The sequence below is a fragment of the Peromyscus leucopus genome, chromosome 1, assembly GCF_004664715.2.
Source record: "Peromyscus leucopus breed LL Stock chromosome 1, UCI_PerLeu_2.1, whole genome shotgun sequence".
NCBI lineage: Eukaryota > Metazoa > Chordata > Mammalia > Rodentia > Cricetidae > Peromyscus > Peromyscus leucopus.
The window spans coordinates 163,732,343-163,752,709 of NC_051063.1; the positions used below are offsets into that span (position 1 = coordinate 163,732,343).

The 20,367-nt window shown below is 52.7% G+C and overlaps 1 protein-coding gene across 2 annotated transcripts in view; it reads left to right on the forward strand.

Annotated features, from left to right (window-relative positions):
- The window catches only part of Sipa1l3 (signal induced proliferation associated 1 like 3), a 219,463-nt gene that overhangs the window by 177,506 nt on the left and 21,590 nt on the right, over positions 1 to 20,367 (forward strand). For both annotated transcript variants that reach the window (XM_028859573.2, XM_028859575.2), the window contains exons 13-15: positions 2,260 to 2,378; positions 4,122 to 4,549; positions 13,804 to 14,025. In XM_028859573.2, coding sequence (XP_028715406.1) covers positions 2,260 to 2,378; positions 4,122 to 4,549; positions 13,804 to 14,025 — 769 coding nt within the window. The remainder of the gene's footprint in view (positions 1 to 2,259; positions 2,379 to 4,121; positions 4,550 to 13,803; positions 14,026 to 20,367) is intronic.

Here is a 20,367-nt window from a genome sequence, read left to right on the forward strand (position 1 = left end):
TCAGCCACATGCCCAGGATTAGCATCAGGGAGGACTCGGTACAGTGTGTGGGTGTCCTGAACCAGGGATCGTGGTGCAGCCCCGGGTAGGGGGTTGCCTTGTCCCTGCTGTGCATCTCTCTGCTGCCTTGAGGGCGTATGGCACCATTTATTCCTCCTCGATGAGCTGGTCTTGCCTGGTGCTGCTCATGGGTCTGTGATCCGTTTTTCATTTTCCCACTCCATTCAGACAGGGAGAGGAATGTTGCCTGGCTCTTTGTCACACCAAAGTGCAAAATGAGGAGCCTTTTCCAGCATTCAGCACAGGCCCCAGATGGGGGTCAAAAGACCCTGCTGCTTCTCTTCTGTCCCCTGGAGCCCCAGTCCCTCACCCTTCCCCGAGCCCTTATTATAGGTGACTAACACCTGCCCTGACGCACACACATGTGCACACATGTACACTGGGAAGATCTGGTTAAGAAACCATCAAGAAGTTTAGAACATGCAGAAGACCCAGAAAGGATTCAGGAAGAGCGACGGGATGGCCAAGATCCAAAGCAGGGCCAGAGGCTTTGCCCAGCCTCCCTGCAGTGGGCAGTCATGGTATCCGCAGCCTGGTTTCGTGCAACCGCCATATGCCTGGCATTGTACTCAGTGCCCCACGGTCCCTTCCGCTGAGTCACAGCAGCGGGCACCGTGACTCTCCTACTGCAGAAATGAGGCAGTGAGGCATGGATGGGTTATCCCTCGCTGGAGGTTGTTGCTGGTGAGTGGCATAATTGAGATTTGAACTGAAGCCTGTTGGATCACTCCACCATCTACAGGGTGTGGATACAGCCACATGTTTCCTGTACCACAGAGCACCCAGGTTGGGAAAGTGCCTGCTAAACCAGGCCCATCTTCCTCAGCAGGATCATGGACTCTGCGGTGCCCTGGGCTGCCCTGGGGCCTTCAGCTTTGGGCTGGAAGCTCATGCTCCCGTGGGCCTGGCAGCAAGTTTCCGGTCATACACAGGACCTCTGCAGTGACCCCATCCCTTGAGGGTCTAATGAGCCGTGCCTACCAGGCCCCAGGACTGCCTGTCCTTAGAATATTTTCCAAGCCCTTGCAATTACTGCCAGTTGGGGACAGGCAGGGAACCCTAGAAAGATGGGGACTGGGCAGCATAGACTCTGACATCCACTTCCTGCCTGACCATTTCTGACTGCGTGATCTCGAACCAGTTACTCTATCTCTCTGATCCTTGATGGTACCCTTCTATTCGAGATAGTTCCGATACCCATTTTACTAGTTCTGGAGCTGTCCAGCAAACTGATGTATGCAGACATGGTGCATGTCTACAGTCCCAACACGGGGAAGATTGAAAGATAGGATCAGAATGAGTCCCGGGCCAGCCGGGCTATATAGTGAATTCAATCCCCAGGGACATGTGCACACACACACAAATAAGTAAAGTAATAAAAATTTGGGGGGGGGGCGGTTCAAGATAGGGTTTCCCTGTGTAGCTTTGTGCCTTTCCTGGAACTCACTTAGTAGCCCAGGCTGGCCTTGAACTCACAGAGATCCGCCCGGCTCTGCCTCCTGAGTGCTGGAATTAAAGGCATGCGCCACCACCGCCCTGTGCATCTGTAATCCAGATATGGTGGTGTGCATCTGTAATCCAGATGTGGTGTGCATCTGTAATCCTAGCATTCGTACAGTGAGATGGAAGGCAGTGACAGGAGAATCACCTGGAAGCTCAGGCCAGCTAGCTTGGAATGAAGCAGAATAAAGAACGAGAGATACCCCACCCCAATACATTGGAAGGAGAGAACCAAGTCCCAAAAGCTGTCCTTGACCTCCACACGTATGCCGTGGCACTCAAGCGCCCACACTCACACACACAGAGGTGAAATAAGTAAAAGTTAAATAAAACGTAAAGACCTTCCACTCTATCATTGAGGTTAAAGAATGACCAGAAGGAAGTGAGCATGTCCTGTATAAAGAGACGCCCGAGCTGGCCGTACGTGTGCTCAGCCTCCTTGGAGGACGGTGGAGGAAGGTTATATGCTTCACTGAGTTAGCCACATAAGACTCTCAGTGCTTCCTGGCGTGTAATATGTGCTCAGTAAATATCCACTGCAACTGAGTCCTGCTGCAGCCCAAGGCATGCATTGGTGGAGCCCCCAGAGCAGACAGGTTAGTCAGAGAGTGGAACCGTGCAGCCATAGTTTAGGGTAGATTCTTCAGGCCCTGGCCTGCATCACTCCTAACCTCCTGTGTGTCTCCTCTTGTCCTGCAGAGCCTCTGTGGCACGTGCCGGCCCAGGCCCGGCTCTCGGCCATAACTGGAAACAGTGGCAGCAAGCACCCCTCCAGGCAGGACGCGGCTGGCAAAGATTCTCCCAACAGGCATTCCAAAGTGAGTCTTCGCCTTGCCCTGCCCGGCCCTACCCTGCCTCATCCAGGGAGTGAGGCCTGTAGCGGCTGGCTGCTGGCTGGCGTCTTTCCTGGGCACATGGCTGCTGAGGGCTGGGTGGCTTCCTCTGGGTGTGGCCTCTGGTAGGCGCCTCCTCAGCCAGTCTTTCCCCAGAAGGATGCAGTGCAGGGCTGCAATGGGCAGTGTGGCACAGGGTGAATCAGAGGCTACATGCTGTCCCCCGGGGCCTCCAGACCCTCTACTGGGTCCCTCTCCAGGATCTGCATTAGTGAAGTAGTAGGATAAGAGGGAGAGGTTCGAGGGAGAGATTTTTCAGCCCAGGCCAGAGATGAAATGAGTCATTTCCACCTACCTTGCAATGGCTAGGATTCCATCTCTGCCAAGAAGGCGGGGAGATGGAGTCTGCCTATCTAGTTTGGTCTTGGCAGCCTCGTTCCACATGCTGAGCATTGGGACTATGGTGAAGAGGACAGAGGAGCCACTGTCCTCAGGAAGCTGACTCCCAGTGTGGCAGCAGTCACTGAGTGGACAGAGCATTTATACGTTGCTAAAAAAGCCCAGTTACGGTTGCTTGACGGACACTGCGGCCTTAGGTAATACCGTCAGCAAAGCCCTGGGAGTGTCTTCATCGGGGTCTCTACTGCTGTGGTGAAAACACACCCAAGCAGCTGGGAGGAAAGGGTTTCTTCGGCTTACACTTCCACAGCACTGTTATCATTAAAGGAAGTCAGGGCTCAAACAGGACAGGAACCTGGAGGAGGAGCTGATGCAGAGGCCATGGAGGGGTGCTGCTTACTGGCTTGCTCCCCATGGCATGCTCAGCCTGCTTTTTTACAGAACCCAGGACCACTGGCCCAGGAATGGCACCTTCCTCAGTGAGCTGGGCCCTCCCCCATCGATCACTAAGTAAGAAAGTGCCCAACAGGCCTGCCTACAGCCCGGTCTTACAGACGCATTTTCTCAGTTGAGGTTCCCTCCTCTCAGATGACTTTAGCTTGTGTCAAGTTGACATAAAACCACCCAGCACAGGAGGTCACCTTGAGTGAAGTTAGGAAAGAGCCGCAAAAAGAGCTGAGAGAAGAGTGTCACAGCCAGGGAGCAGCAAGTGCGAGGGCCCTGAGGCTTGTGCCTGGTACAGTCAGAAAAGCAAGGCACGCTCCAGAGAGACGGGGAGGTGGTGTGAGACAGGTGAGTCAGACCGCCGGGGCTCACGAACTGCCCCCCGAAATTGCCACAGGAGAGTTTCAAGCAGGGAGGGGAGACATGGTTCCATGCAGATGCTCACAGCTTTCCTCTGTCCACATGAGATGGGGAGATGGAGAGGAGGGTACTGCAGTGGCCCCGCGGGAGGTAACGGCAGACAGGACCCAGGAGAACGGGAGCACGCCATCATGACAGTTCCAGCATGTGTCTGCAACACATAAGCAGCAGGTTTGCAGGGCGGGTGCTGAAAAGATGGAGGGACCATTGTGAAGGGGTTAGGAGGAGGCCCCAGACCTCAGTTTGAGATGTGTTGTTCTGAGTACCAAATGAGTCAGGGCTTTTCATCACACACCTGTTTTACAGATGTATAAACTGAGGCAGGGAGAAAGTAAATCACTTGTCTAGGGTGACTATACCAGTAGGGGAGGAGCCATGATGTGGACATGCCTGGCTCTGGGGTGCTAGTATGGGCAGTGGCTCCTACCCCTAGAATCGAGATGACACACTTGCCTTGCCTTTCAGGGTGAACCTCAGTACTCAAGCCATTCCAGCAGCAATACCCTCTCCAGCAATGCCTCCAGCAGCCACAGTGATGACCGATGGTTCGACCCCCTGGACCCCCTGGAGCCAGAGCAGGACCCCTTCTCCAAGGGCGGCTCCAGTGACAGTGGCATTGACAGCACGCTCTACACCTCCAGCCCCAGCTGTATGTCCTTGGCCAAAGCACCTAGGCCTGGCAAGCCACACAAACCTCCTGGAAGTATAGGCCTTTGTGGCGGCGGCCGGGAGGCCGTGGGAAGACCCCACCCTGCAGACCGACGGCGGGAAGTCTCCCCTGCACCTGTAGTAGCTGGCCAGAACAAGGGCTACCGGCCGAAGCTGTACTCCTCAGGCTCCAGTACCCCTCCAGGCCTGGTCGGGGGCAGCCGAGACCCACCAAGGCAACCCAGGTGAGACCCCGCACCAGCTCCAGGTCTTCCAGGAGACCCTGGCAACCTCTCGCTGACCCCATAATCCTAATGGTAGCTCCATCCCCAAAACATGCTTGCTGATAATTGTGCTTGCTTGCAGAGTTGGGATGGAGGGCACATGCTACATGCCCACCAGCCTCCAAAAGTCTAGCTGGAGAGAGAAATCCAACTGTGTCTCTGTCTTCATCTGTCTCTGGTTCTCTCTGACTCTCTGTCTTCTCTCTCTCTGCTTTCTGTGACCAGTGGTTTTTAACTCTGGGAGTTTCAGATCTTACCTGTCACAAGTGTGTTTGTCCGTGGCTCAAATAAACTGGGGCCTAACAGTCTCCTGACAGACTCCAGAGAGGGTAGCATAGGCTGCCGTGGGACTGGTAGGCCTCAAGGACTAGTCCCTGGCACCTTGTCCCTAAGCTCTCACCATGCTGGCAGGCTCTCTGGTCTCGACAAGGGGGTTGCAGCGTCTCTGTACCCCCTCTGTATGGAGAAAGCAGCGCTTCCCAGAGCCATCCACAGCTGGTGGGGTCATGTGATTGTCCCAGCTGCAACCGAGGTCTGCGGAGGCACGGCTCGCCTCTGAGCAGGGGCCCCCAGACCCCACCCCGATCGACTCGAGTGGGTTTCCCACCCCACAGCCTGATTTCTGCCTCCGTGGGTTGGGTGGGATGTGAGAATATGCACTTTTTTAAAGCTCTTAGCCGTCAGTGGCTGCGGTCTCAGAACCGTGTTGAGAAGCAGGAGTAGGGAGAGTGACAGCTACCTCGGCCCGCAGTCTGAACCCACACACGTGATGCTCCCGGGAAAGAGAGAAAGGGCGGCAGAGCGTTCTGTGGGAGCACCAGCTTGGTCCCTTCCAGGTGCCCTTCTGACACGCTTGCTGGCCACAGCTTCCCTCCCCGATGGCCTGGACCCAGGACTCTCACCCGAACTCAGGGCCTTCCTGGGATAAAGGGCTTGCTGGCACCTTTGCAATTCACTGTAGAATCCCATGCCTTTGTTTCCCTTTTTAAATTTGTTTGTTTGTTTTAAGGCAGGGTCTCACTATGTGGTTCTGACTGTCCTGGAACTCCCCATGTAGACTTCGAACTCATAGTGATTCACCTGCCTTTGCCTTTTCAGAGTGATAGGATTGAAGGCGTATGCCATCATGTCTGGCTTCTTTCTTTTTCTTTTTCTTTCTTTTTCTTTCAAAGGGGTATTTTGAGTCTAGCCTGTAAGGGTAGGGGTATGTCTACCTGCGTGTATGTCTGTACACCACATGCATACTTGGTGTCCTAAGGAAGCCAGAAGAAGGCATTAGATCTCTTGGGACTAGAGTTACAGATGGTTGTGAGCCACAGTGTAGGTTCTGGGAATTGAACCTGGGTCCTCCGGAAAAGCAGTCAGTGCTCTTAACCACTGAGCCATCTCTCCGGGTCTTAGCTGTCAATAGGTGCAGTCTGAGGACCACACTTTGAGAAGCACCAGTCGGGAGGCAAATGGGAGAGAGCTGTGTTCCGCATAGAAGTAGCTGGGCTCCAAACAGTGCCTCTCATTAGCAGCACGCTTTGGTCTGCTCTAGTCATGAACTGCTGAACATGGCTTCGTCCTTGCTAGAAGGGTTTCATGACCCCTCCAACAGTCTCCAACGTTTGAAAACCACCATGGTTAGACTGGGAAGGTACAGTGCTTGCCTAATACTTGCAAGACCCTGGGTTCAAATCCCAGAACTACAAGAAGAAATAGAAGAGTTGGGAAAGAGAAAAGAAAAGCAGCAGGTCAGGAGTGCCTGAGTCCACAGTTACCCTGATCTGAGCGAGCCCAGGAGGGTTGCCATGGAGACAAAGAAAGACAGTGCAGGAACCATCTTAGGCCACCTTCCTAGACCGGTAGTTCTGAACTTCTGACCTCACTCACTCACTCACTCATTCATTCAGCATATATCTCTTAGAGATCTGTGCTGGCCTAAGTAACTCCATCCCATTCCTCACCACTGATGACAGTCCAGCCGTCACTCAGAACAAGGCAGAGCTTTGTGCCTACTGAACAGCGTGAGGCGTGAAGGCAAGAGAGCACAGCAGGGCATTTCCAGCCTGTTTTGGTCCCTGTTCTTGGCACATTGGTGGGAGCTGGGCTACTTGGGAGACTGAGGCAGAATGATCACCAGTTCAAAGCCAGCCTGGGCGGCTTAGTGAGACTCCGTTTCAGAGCAAACACAAATTAAAGGTGGACTGGAGGTATAGCTGAGTGTTTGCCTCACTGTTGAGCAAGGTTCAGCCTCTAGCACTGAAAAGAAAACAGTTTTGTAGGTTTTGAGATCCATGATATAAAGGCAGTAGCAATGCCAGGCCTGGATGGTGGGTGAAGCGGGGTGGGAACAAATTGCCCTGTATCTGAGAGAAGTATCTGCTGAACCCAGAAGTGGAGGGAGTGAGAGAGGGGAGCCCCACTATACAACTGGGCCCTGGTGGTTGGGAGCTTTAATTTGCATATAGACAATTGATGCTAATTGCAAATCATTCTTATCTACTCATTAAAGCTGCTTCCTGAAGTTTTCTCCTAGGCAACCGGGTTTTAGTATGGAACAGCATTTCCCAAAATGGGGTGCCTGAGGTGATCTGGGTGGAAAGAGGAGGGAGATGTTTTCTCTTAAATGGATATATGTTTCCTTATGAAGCAGCAGCACTTCTAACCCACCCCAATCGTGCAGACACTGCCCTGGACCAGTTACCATCAATGAGATAAGGTGGCTTGCTTGCTCTCTCTGGGGGCCGGGGGGCAGGTAATCTGTTTTTGAGACTGAACCTTACTCTCCAGCCCTGGCTAGTGTGGAACTCACTGTGTAGCCCAGGCTAACCTCAAACTTGTGGTGGTAATCCCCCTGCCTCTGTTCCTGAGGTGCTGGAAGTACCCCCTAGTTGCCACACACCATGTTAGAGCTGAGATGATTTAAAGAAGCATATTCAGTCAGGTGTAGTGATGTAAACCTGTCGTCCTAACACAGGAAAGGCTAAGACAGTGAGATTGTGAGAGCCAGGCCAACCTAGGCCACATGGCAAGAGCATGTCTTACACACACACACACACACACACACACACACACACACACACACACACACACACACGAAGGAATTGTTCCAGACAGTGCATCCAGTTGTCAGTGTTCCCCCACCCTCCCAGTTTGCACAGTGCTATGGATACACACATATTCCCCTACACAGTCGCTGGTCACCAACTTGGGCCAGACCTGGTCTCAGGAGACCCTAGGCACCCCTGCCACCTGCTGGCCACACCGTGCCTGGTAGCAGACAGCCCCACCGTGCCTGGTAGCAGACAGTCCCACAGCCTTCTGCATCTACTATTGTAGGCCCAGTCCTTGGGACTAACAGACAGTACCCAGAGGACAGGTGGTGCCCTGGTCTAAACAGGCCTGCCATGAGAGTCCCGGACCTTGTCTTCACCCCACAGCATTCTCTGTTGCCTGGATCTTGCCGTTTATTCCTAAGCAAGCGTGTGTGTGCCAGGCCCGGTGTTGGCTGGCGCCAGAGAGACAACAGGCAGATGGTAACAAAGTCATGGGCGAACTATGCTAGTAGGCAGCCTGGCCAGATGTTTCCAGTCTGGGGTGCAGTTATGTGGGTGCTTGCTTTGTCGTTTTGTGGATGCAAGAGCTCGTTGCTGGGAATCAGACCCAGGGCTTTGCACATGCTAAGCCCCATAGCCCTGACCTTGGACACAGACAAAAAAAATCAAACCAACAAAAGCCACCCAGGCCTGGAGGCACCCGGGCTGCTAGTCCCAGCACTCTGGAAGCTGAGGCAGAGGGATTATCATTTCTGGGCCAGCCTAGGCTGCATAAAGACCTTGTCTCAAATTTAAAAAGCAGCAGAGAAAGATGAGGTTACAGAGGGGGTTCTCCCGAGGGGGAGCAGTGGATACAAAGGGCTGGGAAAGATGGTGGAGCTGGATGTCCCTGAGCACAGGCCCGACAGCCAGCCAGGGAGATCATCACCACTGTGGGTTTGATCCTAAGTGCCGGGGACAGCCAGGAAAGGTTTCAGCGGGAGGAGACCGGGCAGATCTGTGCTGCCTCTTCTGTGTTTGTGTGCACGGTACACCACACAAGCCACGGTGCACAGTGCACCACACAAGCCACGGTGCACAGTGCACGTCAGAGCCTGGCTTTATGAAGTCAGTTCTTTCTTTCTGCCTTTACGTGGATTGCAGGGATCAAACTCAGGCCACTAGGCTTGTGTGATAAGTGCCTTTATCTGCTAAACTGGCTCCTGGTCCCAGATCTGGGCTTTGAAGGAGGTTTGAGGGCAAGACGGGAGGTGGAGTCCCAGGGAGAGTGAGGCTGACCTGAGGAGGGTGCGGGCCTGGAGCAGATGCATAGGAGGTGAGCTGCTGTAATTGCTGTAAGCGAGGAGCCATGGCCGCCATGGCTGGGGTGGGGGAGCAGCTGGGGAAGCCCGTTTCTCTGACCAGCCAAGCCCCCTCAGTGCTCTAGGAGCAGGGTCCAGCCCCTCCTTTGTGGAGCTGACACTCTACTGCAGAGAGGAAGCAGATGGACAGACAGACAACAACCAAGTGACACACAGATGGCAACCAAGGCAGAGGAGAGAAATGGGGAGGCAGGCGGTGTCTTGATTTATCATGGAAAACAAGGGTCCTGGCAGCCAGACAGCAAATGCCAGGGCCTAACTGGCCTGTTTTGCAGTACTCTGGAGTATCAGGTGACCAGAGAGGTTAGGGCAGATAGCCAAAGAAAGCATGGCAGGAGGTCAGATTGGCACAGAGGGCAGGAGTCCTGCTCCAGCAGGTTCAATACTGTGATCAGCGGCTAGGATTTGATCCTGGGGGGGGGGGGCATGGGAACCATAGAAGGTGGCCGAGCCCGTGGGTGGGTGGGTGGGTGAGTGGGTAGGTAGATAGATAGATAGTCAGATAGATAGTCAGATAGATAGTCAGATAGATAGATAGATAGATAGATAGATAGATAGATAGATAGATAGATAGATAGATAGATAGATAGATAGACAGATCTATCTTGTTTGTTTGTTTGTTTGTTTGTTTGTTTGTTTGTTTTTAATATCACTCTGGCCGCAGGCCTGTAATCCAAGTACTCAGGCAAGAGGATCATGAGCTGAAAGCCAGCCTGGGCTACACAATGAAACCTCCTGTCTTATTTGAAAAAAAACAGGCTGTTTCTGGGAAGGGAGAGTAGAGGACAGAATTTGAAAGCTGTCAGGAAGAGATGGGCCTGGCCACACCCAGGGAAGCCCCGCCTACCAGGGAAGCCCCGCCCACTGCCCGGGCCCCAGCTCTTTCCTCGGAGCCCACACAGCCTGTAGCTGCTGGTGCAGGTCCATGACTTCAGCAGCTTCACAAATATTACCCTGTCTACCCCAGACATTCGTCATGGGAGCCCAACTGCCAAGCCCCTGCCCGGTGCTGGCGCCTGTCCTGGGCACCTGAATCCCAGCAAGCCCAGACGCATAACTACCTGGCCCGAAGCAGTGCACATGCCAAAGTCTTTTGGTTTCCAGAGCAATTTGTCAGTCAGAACTAGGGGATCAGAGACTCGGCTCCACGTGGAGCTGACGCAGCTGGGCGTTCCCAGCAGGCAGGAAGCACGTGTCTTTGCTTCCCGGGCTGTGCTAGCAGTCTCCGGATCTGTTGGGGCTCCATCTCGGGCACAGCCCTAAAAGGTAACCCGGGGGTCTCCCTGTGTCAGGAGACTGGGGCCACATCCCTGCACGGGAGTCACAGCTAGCAGGGGGGCGGGGAACCCAGTCTGTTTTCCTAGGACTGAGGGCTTGAGGGAGTGCCTGACAGAGCCCTGTGGACAAAGGGGCAGCTCAAAGGCCCTGGGGTAGAAACACTCCTGGGTATTTGAGGAGTAGCATTGTGTAGCTTCTACAGACGAGACAGGCAAGTGAAGAAACTGAGGACACAGGAGATGGCAGATGGAGTGGGGGTCTCCACTTGTCTGCCTGAGCTGAAACCACAACAGTTCTGGAGTGTTGCACATTCCCATGGGGTCCCTGTGGCTGTGAGGAGGACACAGGAGGCAGGTAGAAGAGGCAGTGGTGGCTATCCTGGCGGGTGGCACTTGGTTGGGCGGCAAGCAGTGTTGGGCATAGACTCCAGCTGAAGTCCTCACTCCAAATCCTGTTTCACTCCCGAAGAGGCTGCAGGGTGGGTGTGGCCCCTGTTAAGACCCTGCCAAAGAATCAGAATATGACCCTTTCAGACCCTGGGTCATGGCAAACATGGGCGTGTGGGGTCGGGGTGGATTCAACAGGCGAGCTGGGTGGTGAGTGGCCAGACCCCCTGGGCTGTGTGAGCATGTTGTTCCTGCGTGACCTCCTTACGCTGTGTGTGTCAGTCTTAGCTCCCCACTTTTTGCTGTGTGAACTCCTTCAGGCCCTCGGTCTCTGAACCCACCCTCCCATCCATTGAATGGGATAGTAATGGAAGCCCAGGCTGGGCATGGTGGCACGCACTTGTAATCCTAGCACTCAGGAGGTAGAGGCAAGAGGATCAGGAGGAGGTCAGGTCATCCTCAGCTACACAGCAAGTTGGAGGCCAGCCTGGGTACATGAGATCCTGCCTCTAAAAATTTGATGATAACAGTAACAGAGCAGAGCTAGGGTCCAAGCCCATGAGGACAAAGTGAAGCTGTGAATTTAAAGGACTTAGCACAGGGCTCCATCCAGAGCTGGGTTATCTGTTTATTACGCCTTTATCCTGACAATAATCATCTCGAGAACACAGAAGAAAGGGTGAGGTTTGTCCCGCACACACACGTGCATCCATCCCATATGTGCTATGGACAAGTTATTTAGGCTCCCCAGGCCTCACTGTCCCCGCCTAAAATATGACAGTGACTCCTACATCAGGAAGTGTCAGGTGCTGTATGAGGTGATGTATGGGAAATGTTTGATACCAGGCCTCACTGTGTCCAACGTCTTTGCAGTCAGCCACGTCCCTGCCACCCAGGCCAACTCTGCTCTTTCCCCAAAGACAGGGCCGCAGCTCTCCACTTTGTACCGTCATCCACCTGGGACTGCCGACCCGTCCCTTCAGAGCCTCGATGGAGCAGTAACATTGCTCACGAAGCCAGTGGGCTGTGTCCACCCAGCCTGTGGCTAAAGCAAGGGGCAACGGTGTAGGAGGCATCTCGCCACACCCCTGCCCTGCTTTAGCTGGAGCAGGGGCTCATAAGCTGGACAGGCCAGCTCCATACACCTGCAGTTCAGGGAGCACCATTGAGGGCTCATTCCTCAGAAGACAGCAGGCTCACTGCTGGGAAGGGACAGAGCCAATGTGCGCATGGAAGCAGGCTTGCAGCCTTGCTCATCTGGAAGCAAGGGGCAGCTCTTCATCCACAGGCCTCATATCTGCACAAATACCACGTTGAAGCAAAGGTCTACCGAGGTATTAGGTGGCCACTTCCTTTCTGCTTGGAACCATCTGTATATGGTTTAGTTTTACTTTCTGCCTCCACACATTCCCGTCATCGCCACCTGTAGAATTCATAGCTCCTGCACACTGTGCCAGAGCATTTTCTTCTAACGTGTCCAATCCAGTTCAGTGAAATGCTTTTTTTTTTTTTTTTTTTTTTTTGAGACAGGGTTTCTCTGTGTGACAGTCCTGACTGTCCTGGAATTTGCTCTGTACACCAGGCTGGCCTCAAAATCACAGAGATCCACCCACCTGCCTCTGCCTCCTGAGGGCTGGGATTAAAGGTGTGTGCCACCACCACTTGGGACGTTGGGGCAAGAAGGTTGCTGTGAGTTCCAGGCCAGCCTGGGAGGTAGTATGAGACCTTGTCTCCCAACAAATCACAACAAAGAAGAAAGCCTTACCTGCTGGCACTGCTGGCTTCCCAGAGTCCAGTTGCGATTGATAGCAGGAGGCTCAAATCGAAGGGGCTAGGAGTCGGCTCAGTGGGGAAAGGCTCTTGCTGTGTAAGCCTGGCAACCCGAGTTCAATCCAAAACCCATGTAACCGTGGACAGAGAACCAACTCCACAAAGTCGTCCTGTTTCCACACGTCCCCCACCCTGGTGCACACAATAATAATAAATATTAGAAGTCAGTCATGGTGGCACACACCTTTAATCCCAGAGATTGGGAAGCAGGTCTCCCAGTCCAGGCCAGCCTTATCTACATAGTAAGATCTTATCTCAAGCAAAAAAAAATTTTTCTTTTTGTTTTAGAATATAGAGTTGTGGTTTTAGGTCAGTTAGATAGAGTGATACTCCAATGCTCGGGTGTTTTTTAAATGCTTGAGTGAAGCTGGAGAGCTGACTTGGTGGTTAAGAGCACAGGACTCGATTTCAGTTCCCAACACCCAAGTCGGTCAGCTCACAGTTGCCTATAACTCCAGCTCTAGGGAATCCAGTACCCTCTTCTGGCCTCCTCAGGCACCAGAACTCATGTGAGCATACACACTCTGCCACATACAAATAAACAAAAAGTATATATATTGGGGTCTGGTCACTTTGAACTGAATGCTCTGAAATTGCCATCCAAAGTAAACCTTACTTATATATACCATATATGTATATGATCTATATATGGTATGTACATATATGTGGTATGTATATACATACATACGTACATACACATGTGTCCCCAAGACAAGGTTTCTCTGTGTAACAGTCCTGGCTGTCCTGGAACTTGCTCTATAGACCAGGCTGACCTCGAACTCACAGAGGTCCACCTGATTCTGCCTCCCAAGTGCTGGGATTAAAGGTGTGTGCCACCACCACCCAGCGTGCATGTGTGTTTATGTGGCGTGCATGTGTGTGCATGTACATGTAGAGGTGAAAGGTTAACTTGACACCAGCCTTTCTTAATCACTCTGTGATGTATAAATGGAGACCTGGTCTCTCACTTGAACCCAGAGCTCACTGGTTCCAGCCTACTGGGGTACCCTGCCTCTGCTGTCTGCTAGGATTACAGGCAGGCTGCCACACCCACCCACCCATGTGGGTTCTGGGGATCCAGACCCTACTCCCCACTCTTGTGCAGCAAATGCTCTGCCCAAAGAGCCATGCCCCAGCCTCTTCTTTTCAAACAGCCTCTCATGTCGACCTAGCTGGTCTTTAACTTTAGTAGCCACAGCTGACCTGAGTGCCGGGATTAGAGTGTGCACCCCTGTACCTAACTGTTGCTGGAATCTGCTTCAGCAGCGTGTCTGTGTCTCTCCGTGTGAGTGACTCCTGTCTGGGTCTTTCTCTTGCAGTGACATGGGCTCCAGGCCTGGCTACCCCGCTCAGGTCTACAAAACAGCCAGTGCGGAGGCCCCCCGGCCCTCCCAGCTCACTCAGGGCGGCCCCTTCCAGCTCTCCACGTCCGTCCCCAAGTCGTTCTTCTCCAAGCAGCCTGCACACAGCAAGCATCCCAGCGGGTGGAAGAGAACAGACGAGCCCCCACCACGGCCCCTCCCCTTTGTCGACACTAAGAAGTAAGTGCCGCTGAGAGACCGTGGGGGCGTCTCTGGGAACTGGCATTCTGTTGGGACGACAGTAAATACGGCAGATAAGAAACTGTAGTTGAGCGTGGCAGCATGCTGCTGTAACCTCGGCACTCCAGTTCCTGCTTCCCATCCCTGGGTAGGAATGCTGGCAGTGTGGATAGACGCCACCATATCCAGCTTTCCGGAGGCTCATGCACCTTGCATGGCTAGTACTTCATACCCCACCGAGTCAACTCCTTGCCTGTGGTTTGCTTGCTTGCTCGTTTTTTTTTTTTTTAAGATTTATTTATTTATTATGTATACAGTGATCTGCCTGCATGTATGTCTGCAGGTCAGAAGAGGGCGCCAGATCTCATTACAGGTGGTTGTGAGCCACCATGTGGTTGCTGGGAATTGAACTCAGGACCTCTGGAAGAGCAGCCAGTGCTCTTAACATCTGAGCCATCTCTCCAGCTCACTTGCTCGCTTTTTAATTTACTCATTTATTTGTATGTGAGTTTGTGTGTGTGTTTCACACACATGAAAGCTAGAAAAACAAATCAGGTATTCTCTTTTGGTTTTTCGAGACAGGGTTTCTCTGTAGCTTTGGAGCCTGTCTTGGAACTCGCTCTGTAGACCAGGCTGGCCTTGAACTCACAGAGATCCACCTGCCCCTGCCTCCCAAGTGCTGGGATTACAGGCGTGTGCCACCACCGCCCAGCTCAGGTATTATTCTCTGTTGTTTTCTGCCTATTGCTTTGAGGCAGGGTCTCTCCCTGAACCTTAAACTCTCATTTTCTCTGTTAAACTAGAACCCAGCAAGATCCTGTGGTCCTCTTCCGAGCTGGGATTGCAGGAATGGGCAGAATGCCTGGCTTGTTATCTGGGTGCCAGGATCTGAACCCTGAGCTTTACAATTGTACAGCGAGCGCTTTTTGACTGCTGAGAGCCATCTCTCCGGCTCCATATAGAGTGAAAGAGAGAGGAAGTGGGCTGTGCAGTTAGAACGGCTTTGGCGGCAGGTGGTGGTAGTGCACACCTTTAACCCCAGCATTCAAGACGCAGAGGCAAAGGCAGATCTCTAAGTTTCAGGCCAGCCTGGTCTACAGAGCGAGTTCCAGAACAGCCAAGGCAACACAGAGAAACCCCATCTTGAAAAACTAGGAAAAGAAAAGAAGGAAGGAAGGGAGGGAGGGAGGGAGGAAGGAAGGAAAAGGCTTTGGTACTAAGGCATACTAGCTCAGCAGATCACTTGCCTAGAAACCCCCAGTGAGGGGCTGGAGTGTGGCTCAGTGGTGGAACCCCTGCCTAGAATCCCCCAGTGAGGGGCTGGAGTGTGGCTCAGTGGTGGAACCCCTGCCTAGAAACCCCCAGTGAGGGGCTGGAATGTGGCTCAGTGGTAGAGCCCCTGCCTAGAATCCCCCAGTGAGGGGCTGGGGGTGTGGCTCAGTGGTGGAGCCCCTGCCTAGAATCCCCCAGTGAGGGGCTGGGGTGTGGCTCAGTGGTAGAGCCCCTGCCTAGAATCCCCCAGTGAGGGGCTGGGGTGTGGCTCAGTGGGAGAGACCCTGCCTAGAAACCCCCAGTGAGGGGCTGGGGTGTGGCTCAGTGGTAGAGCACCTGCCTAGAATCCCCCAGTGAGGGACTGGGGTGTGGCTCAGTGGTAGAGCCCCTGCCTAGAATCCCCCAGTGAGGGGCTGGGGTGTGGCTCAGTGGTAGAGCCCCTGCCTAGAATCCCCCAGTGAGGGGCTGGGGTGTGGCTCAGTGGTAGAGCACCTGCCTAGAATTCCCCAGTGAAGAACTGGAAATGTGGCTCAATAATAGTATTACCTAGTATCCATAAGTTACTGTTAATCCCCTGCACTACAAAAAACAACAACAACAAAAACTTTCAAAGAGCTTTTAGGTTTTAACTGAAGAATATGATAACAAGTGTTTATTTTGTACTTACCAGATGCTAGGCTCAGTTCTGAGTTATTTTTCATATGTAAAAATTGAAAGAAAGAAAGAAAGAAAGAAAGGAAGGAAGGAAGGAAGGAAGGAAGGAAGGAAGAAAGAAAGAAAGAAAGAAAGAAAGAAAGAAAGAAAGAAAGAAAGAAAGAAAGAAAGAAAGAAAGAAAGAGGGCAGTAGTTGAGCACTTCTTTAATTCCAGCACTCAGGAGGCAGAGGCAGGCAGATCTCTGTGAGTTTGAGGCCAGCCTGGGCTACAGAGTGAGTTCCAGGACAGCCAAAGCAAGACAGAGAGTCCCTGTCTTGAAAAACAAGCAAAAAAGATTATTGGTGAGCTTTATTTATTCATGTGATGAAGAGAGGCGCACATGTTCGAGTTAGAAGATCCCTTCCAGGAGGCAGTCTCTCCTCACTCTATGTGGATCCCAGGGAGCAAGCTTGGCTCCTCCAGTTTGGCAACAAGCCCCTTTCCCCATTGAGCCGTCTTGCTGGCCCCTCCTAAGTGCGTTCATTTACTGAAGGTTCACAACATCTCCCTGAGGACATGATATTCTCCCCCACTTAATAGATGAGACAACTGAGGCTCAGGGTTTGATGCTAGTGGGAGATAGCCCTTGTATCAGAATGCACATAGCCAAGGCCAAAGCTCTTATCCTCTTGGATAAGGAACTAATGCCCTCCTCCATCCGTTCTTACCAACACCTTCTTTCCTGACCTGGATGGAGCTGTTTAAATCTGTGGGTGACATAGAGCTTGGAGGGAAAGAGGCACCAGGAGACAGAAGAGGGTCCCTGGAGGTATCAGCAGGCTCTGAAAATCCAGTTCACACATCTCACTGACAGCCAGAGGGGACTCTAAAAATTAGAATCTGGCATTCTCCCCTTCTTACAATATCCAGCCACCCCTCTCCAGGGTTAATGTTGGAGGTTCAGGGTCACTGGACATGTTCTGTATCAAGTGCTTATATCAAACTGTTCCTTGAACAGACTACTGCCCAGATCCTGCCTGATCTGTCCCTCACCCCCATCCTTCATTCTGCTCCAACTACACTGACCTTTTGCTGGACCTCAAATTTAATACATGCTGACCCCACCCCAGGGCCTTTGCACTGCCTCTTTCCCTGGCCTGGAACATTCTCATTCCAGGTAGTCTAAGGCTAACACTACCTCCAGACAGGTCTTTGCAGGCTGGATAGCCAAGTCCCCATTGTCAATGTGTCTCTTCACTCTGTTCTACTTTACATTTTTTCCCACTGAAAGATAGGTGCCACTGTCTTGGTTATGGGACACAGGACAGTTCTAGAGGGGGCAGCAGGGTCTCCCACTGGATGTTTCACAGTTCTAGAGGGGGCAGCAGGGTCTCCCACTGGATGTCTCACTGTTCTGGAGGAAGTGGCAGGGTCTCCCACTGGATGTCTCACAGTTCTGGAGGGGGCGGCAGGGTCTCCCACTGGATGTCTCACTGTTCTGGAGGAGGTGGCAGGGTCTCCCACTGGATGTCTCACAGTTCTGGAGGGGGCGGCAGGGTCTCCCACTGGATGTCTCACAGTTCTGGAGGGGGCGGCAGGGTCTCCCACTGGATGTCTCACAGTTCTAGAGGGGGCGGCAGAGTCTCCCACTGGATGTCTCACAGTTCTAGAGGGGGCGGCAGGGTCTCCCACTGGATGTCTCACCGTTCTGGAGGGGGCGGCAGGGTCTCCCACTGGATGTCTCACCGTTCTGGAGGGGGCGGCAGGGTCTCCCACTAGTAGCCATGAGGGAGAGATGGTCTGTTCCAGCGCCTTCTCTAGCATCGTGTACTTTGCTGGCTTACTCTGGCCTTCCCTGGCAGGAGGAGCTGCTTCACTTTCCAGTACGCACTTCATCTTCATAGGGCCTCTCCCTCCATGGCCACCTTTCCCCAATGTTCTCAGATTCGCATCCATCCTGTTGGCTTCATTTCAACTTGATTACCTCACCAAAGGCCGTTTCTAGGTGAGGTCACATTCACATTTTTTTTTCACCCCATACCTTGTACATGCTAGGCAAGCACTCTACCTATGATCTGGATCACACACCTCTTTTTCCCCCTGATGCTGGCAGTAGAACCCAGGGCCTTATAAACACTAGACAAGTATCCTGTCCTCTGAGCTACATGCTTAGCCCTTGATTTTATTATTTTTTTTAAGATTTATTTATTTATTTATTATGTATACAGTGTTCTGCTGGCATGTGTCCCTGATCACCAGAAGAAGGCACTAGATCTCATTACAGATGGTTGTGAGCCACCATGTGGTTGCTGGGAATTGAGCTCAGGACCTCTGGAAGAACAGTCGGTGCTCTTAACCTCTGAGCCATCTCTCCAGCCCAGCCCTTGGTTTTATGAGACAGAAACGAGTCCTGTCTGTCTTCCAAGTGCTGGGGTTATAGATGTGCACCACCAAGTTTGGCTGCAGATATATTTGTTAAAATCACAAATATGAAAGACTGACTCAATGCTTTATTTTTTTGAGGTTTACTTATTTTTATTTTATGAGTATGGATGTTTGCCTGTATTATAGTATTGTACCATAATGCATGCCTTGTGCCCATGGAGACTAGAAGAAGGCATTGGATCCCCTACACTGGAATTACAGGCAGTTCTGAACCACCATGTGGGTGCTGGGAACTGAATCTGGGTCCTCTTAAAGAGCAGCAAGTGTTTTTAACCACCGAACCATCTGTCCAGGCCTGACTCAATGCTTTTATCTGTACCCTCCCATTTTATAAAGCTGCTGGGGGGGGGGTATTTTCCAGAGCTCAAACCCAGGGCCTCACGCCTCCTAGGCCAGACCTTCTCTGCTGAGGTGCAGCCCGGCCATGGAGCTTTTAACTCACACTCTCCCTGAGCATCTCTAGATCGTGACCTTGTCACTTACAGAGACTCTTGACTCATCCAACCCAGCTTTTCAGAAAACGCTGTTTTTGACTCCTTGAGTTTAGACACACTATCACAGAAATACGATGCTGTTGCTAGGGGCCAGGCTCAGTGGTAGAAATCTTGCCTTGCCTGCTCAAGGGTTCCAAGCCTAGCATGCCAATCAAAAACAAAAATCTCACTAGGTGTGGTGGCACACAGCTCCCAGAGGCAGGAGCATCAGAGTCCCTCAGCCTGGACTACTTGATCACAGCACTTGTCACCCTGTCTGTCAGCCTTGGAGTTTCCCTCCACAAGGCCACCAGAATACTTTATGCCATGCCTACTCAATGTCTCTGCCTCCCATTTCATCCACCCTGGTCAGTGGTGTCTCACAATCCCATCAGGCCTTGTCTGAAGCTGGATGTCCCATAGTGGAATCCCACAAGGACACTGTGCCCCAGCACAGGGAACAGTCTGTGAGCCAGGCTTTGCTGCGTGGCCCTAGACCCTCCTGGCAACCCCATAAGAGGGGCCTTGTTCTTACACCATTTCCCAAAGGCGCCATTAATACCTCACCTGACATCCCCAACTGGACAAGGCACAGCAAATCCAGGACCCAAACCGATGGCATCTCATCTCCCAGACTCCGGCAGGGGGACCCGACTATGAGATGGTGTCCTCCTCTTCTGAGAGAAATTTCTTAGAGGAAATGGACTGCCCTGTGTTCAGGCACACACTGTTGATGAAAGATGGTGTCAGCTAGGGAGAGACAGGCCATGTGCTGCAGAGGACAGAGCATCTGCCACAGTGGGGGTGTCATCGCCGGCCCTGGCCCACAGCTCCCTCAGAGATGGTCAGGCAAGCCTCATTTTGTTCACTTCGTCAATGAACACTCAAGTGAGTGGTTTCCCTTCACCGCCGGAGGGATGAGGGGATGGGGGTCTACCACTAACTGCTCACCTCAGGACCCATCTCTTTAAACAGTGTGGTGGTAACTTCTACTCTCTGGAGGCTGTGAGGACCTTTGGGGTCACCCCAAGTCTACAAGTAGAGAACTAGCTGGTGAAGGGTATGCCAGGCTGGGGCGGCCACCCTGTGCCAAAGACGTAACATGCAGCCTTCCCTGCCTCATAGCCTCTGCCTCCTTGGTGCCTCCACCTCAAAAGCTGACCTAGCTGAAAGGCTGGGACTACCTCACTGCGAGGTGGCTCTATGGCCACAGACACCATACACGGTTACTGTAGCCATATTTGAGCCTCTCCGGAGTGCAGCCGCACACTTACCGCTCCCCTCAGCACCATGGCTTAGCATGTTCTAGAGACGTGTATTTTTTCAGGGCCAGCAACCCTGTCTGGGACTGGGAATTCAGCTCAGGAGGCCCCTAGAACAGCTCCTACGGGCACCATAGGGTCTGCAGCACATGAGTGGGAGTCAGGAAGACAAGGCCCCGGTCCCAGCTGAGGATCCGGGCATGAGCATCTGCGTCCATGAAGAGGGGTGACCGTGGAGGGAACCAGAGAAAACCA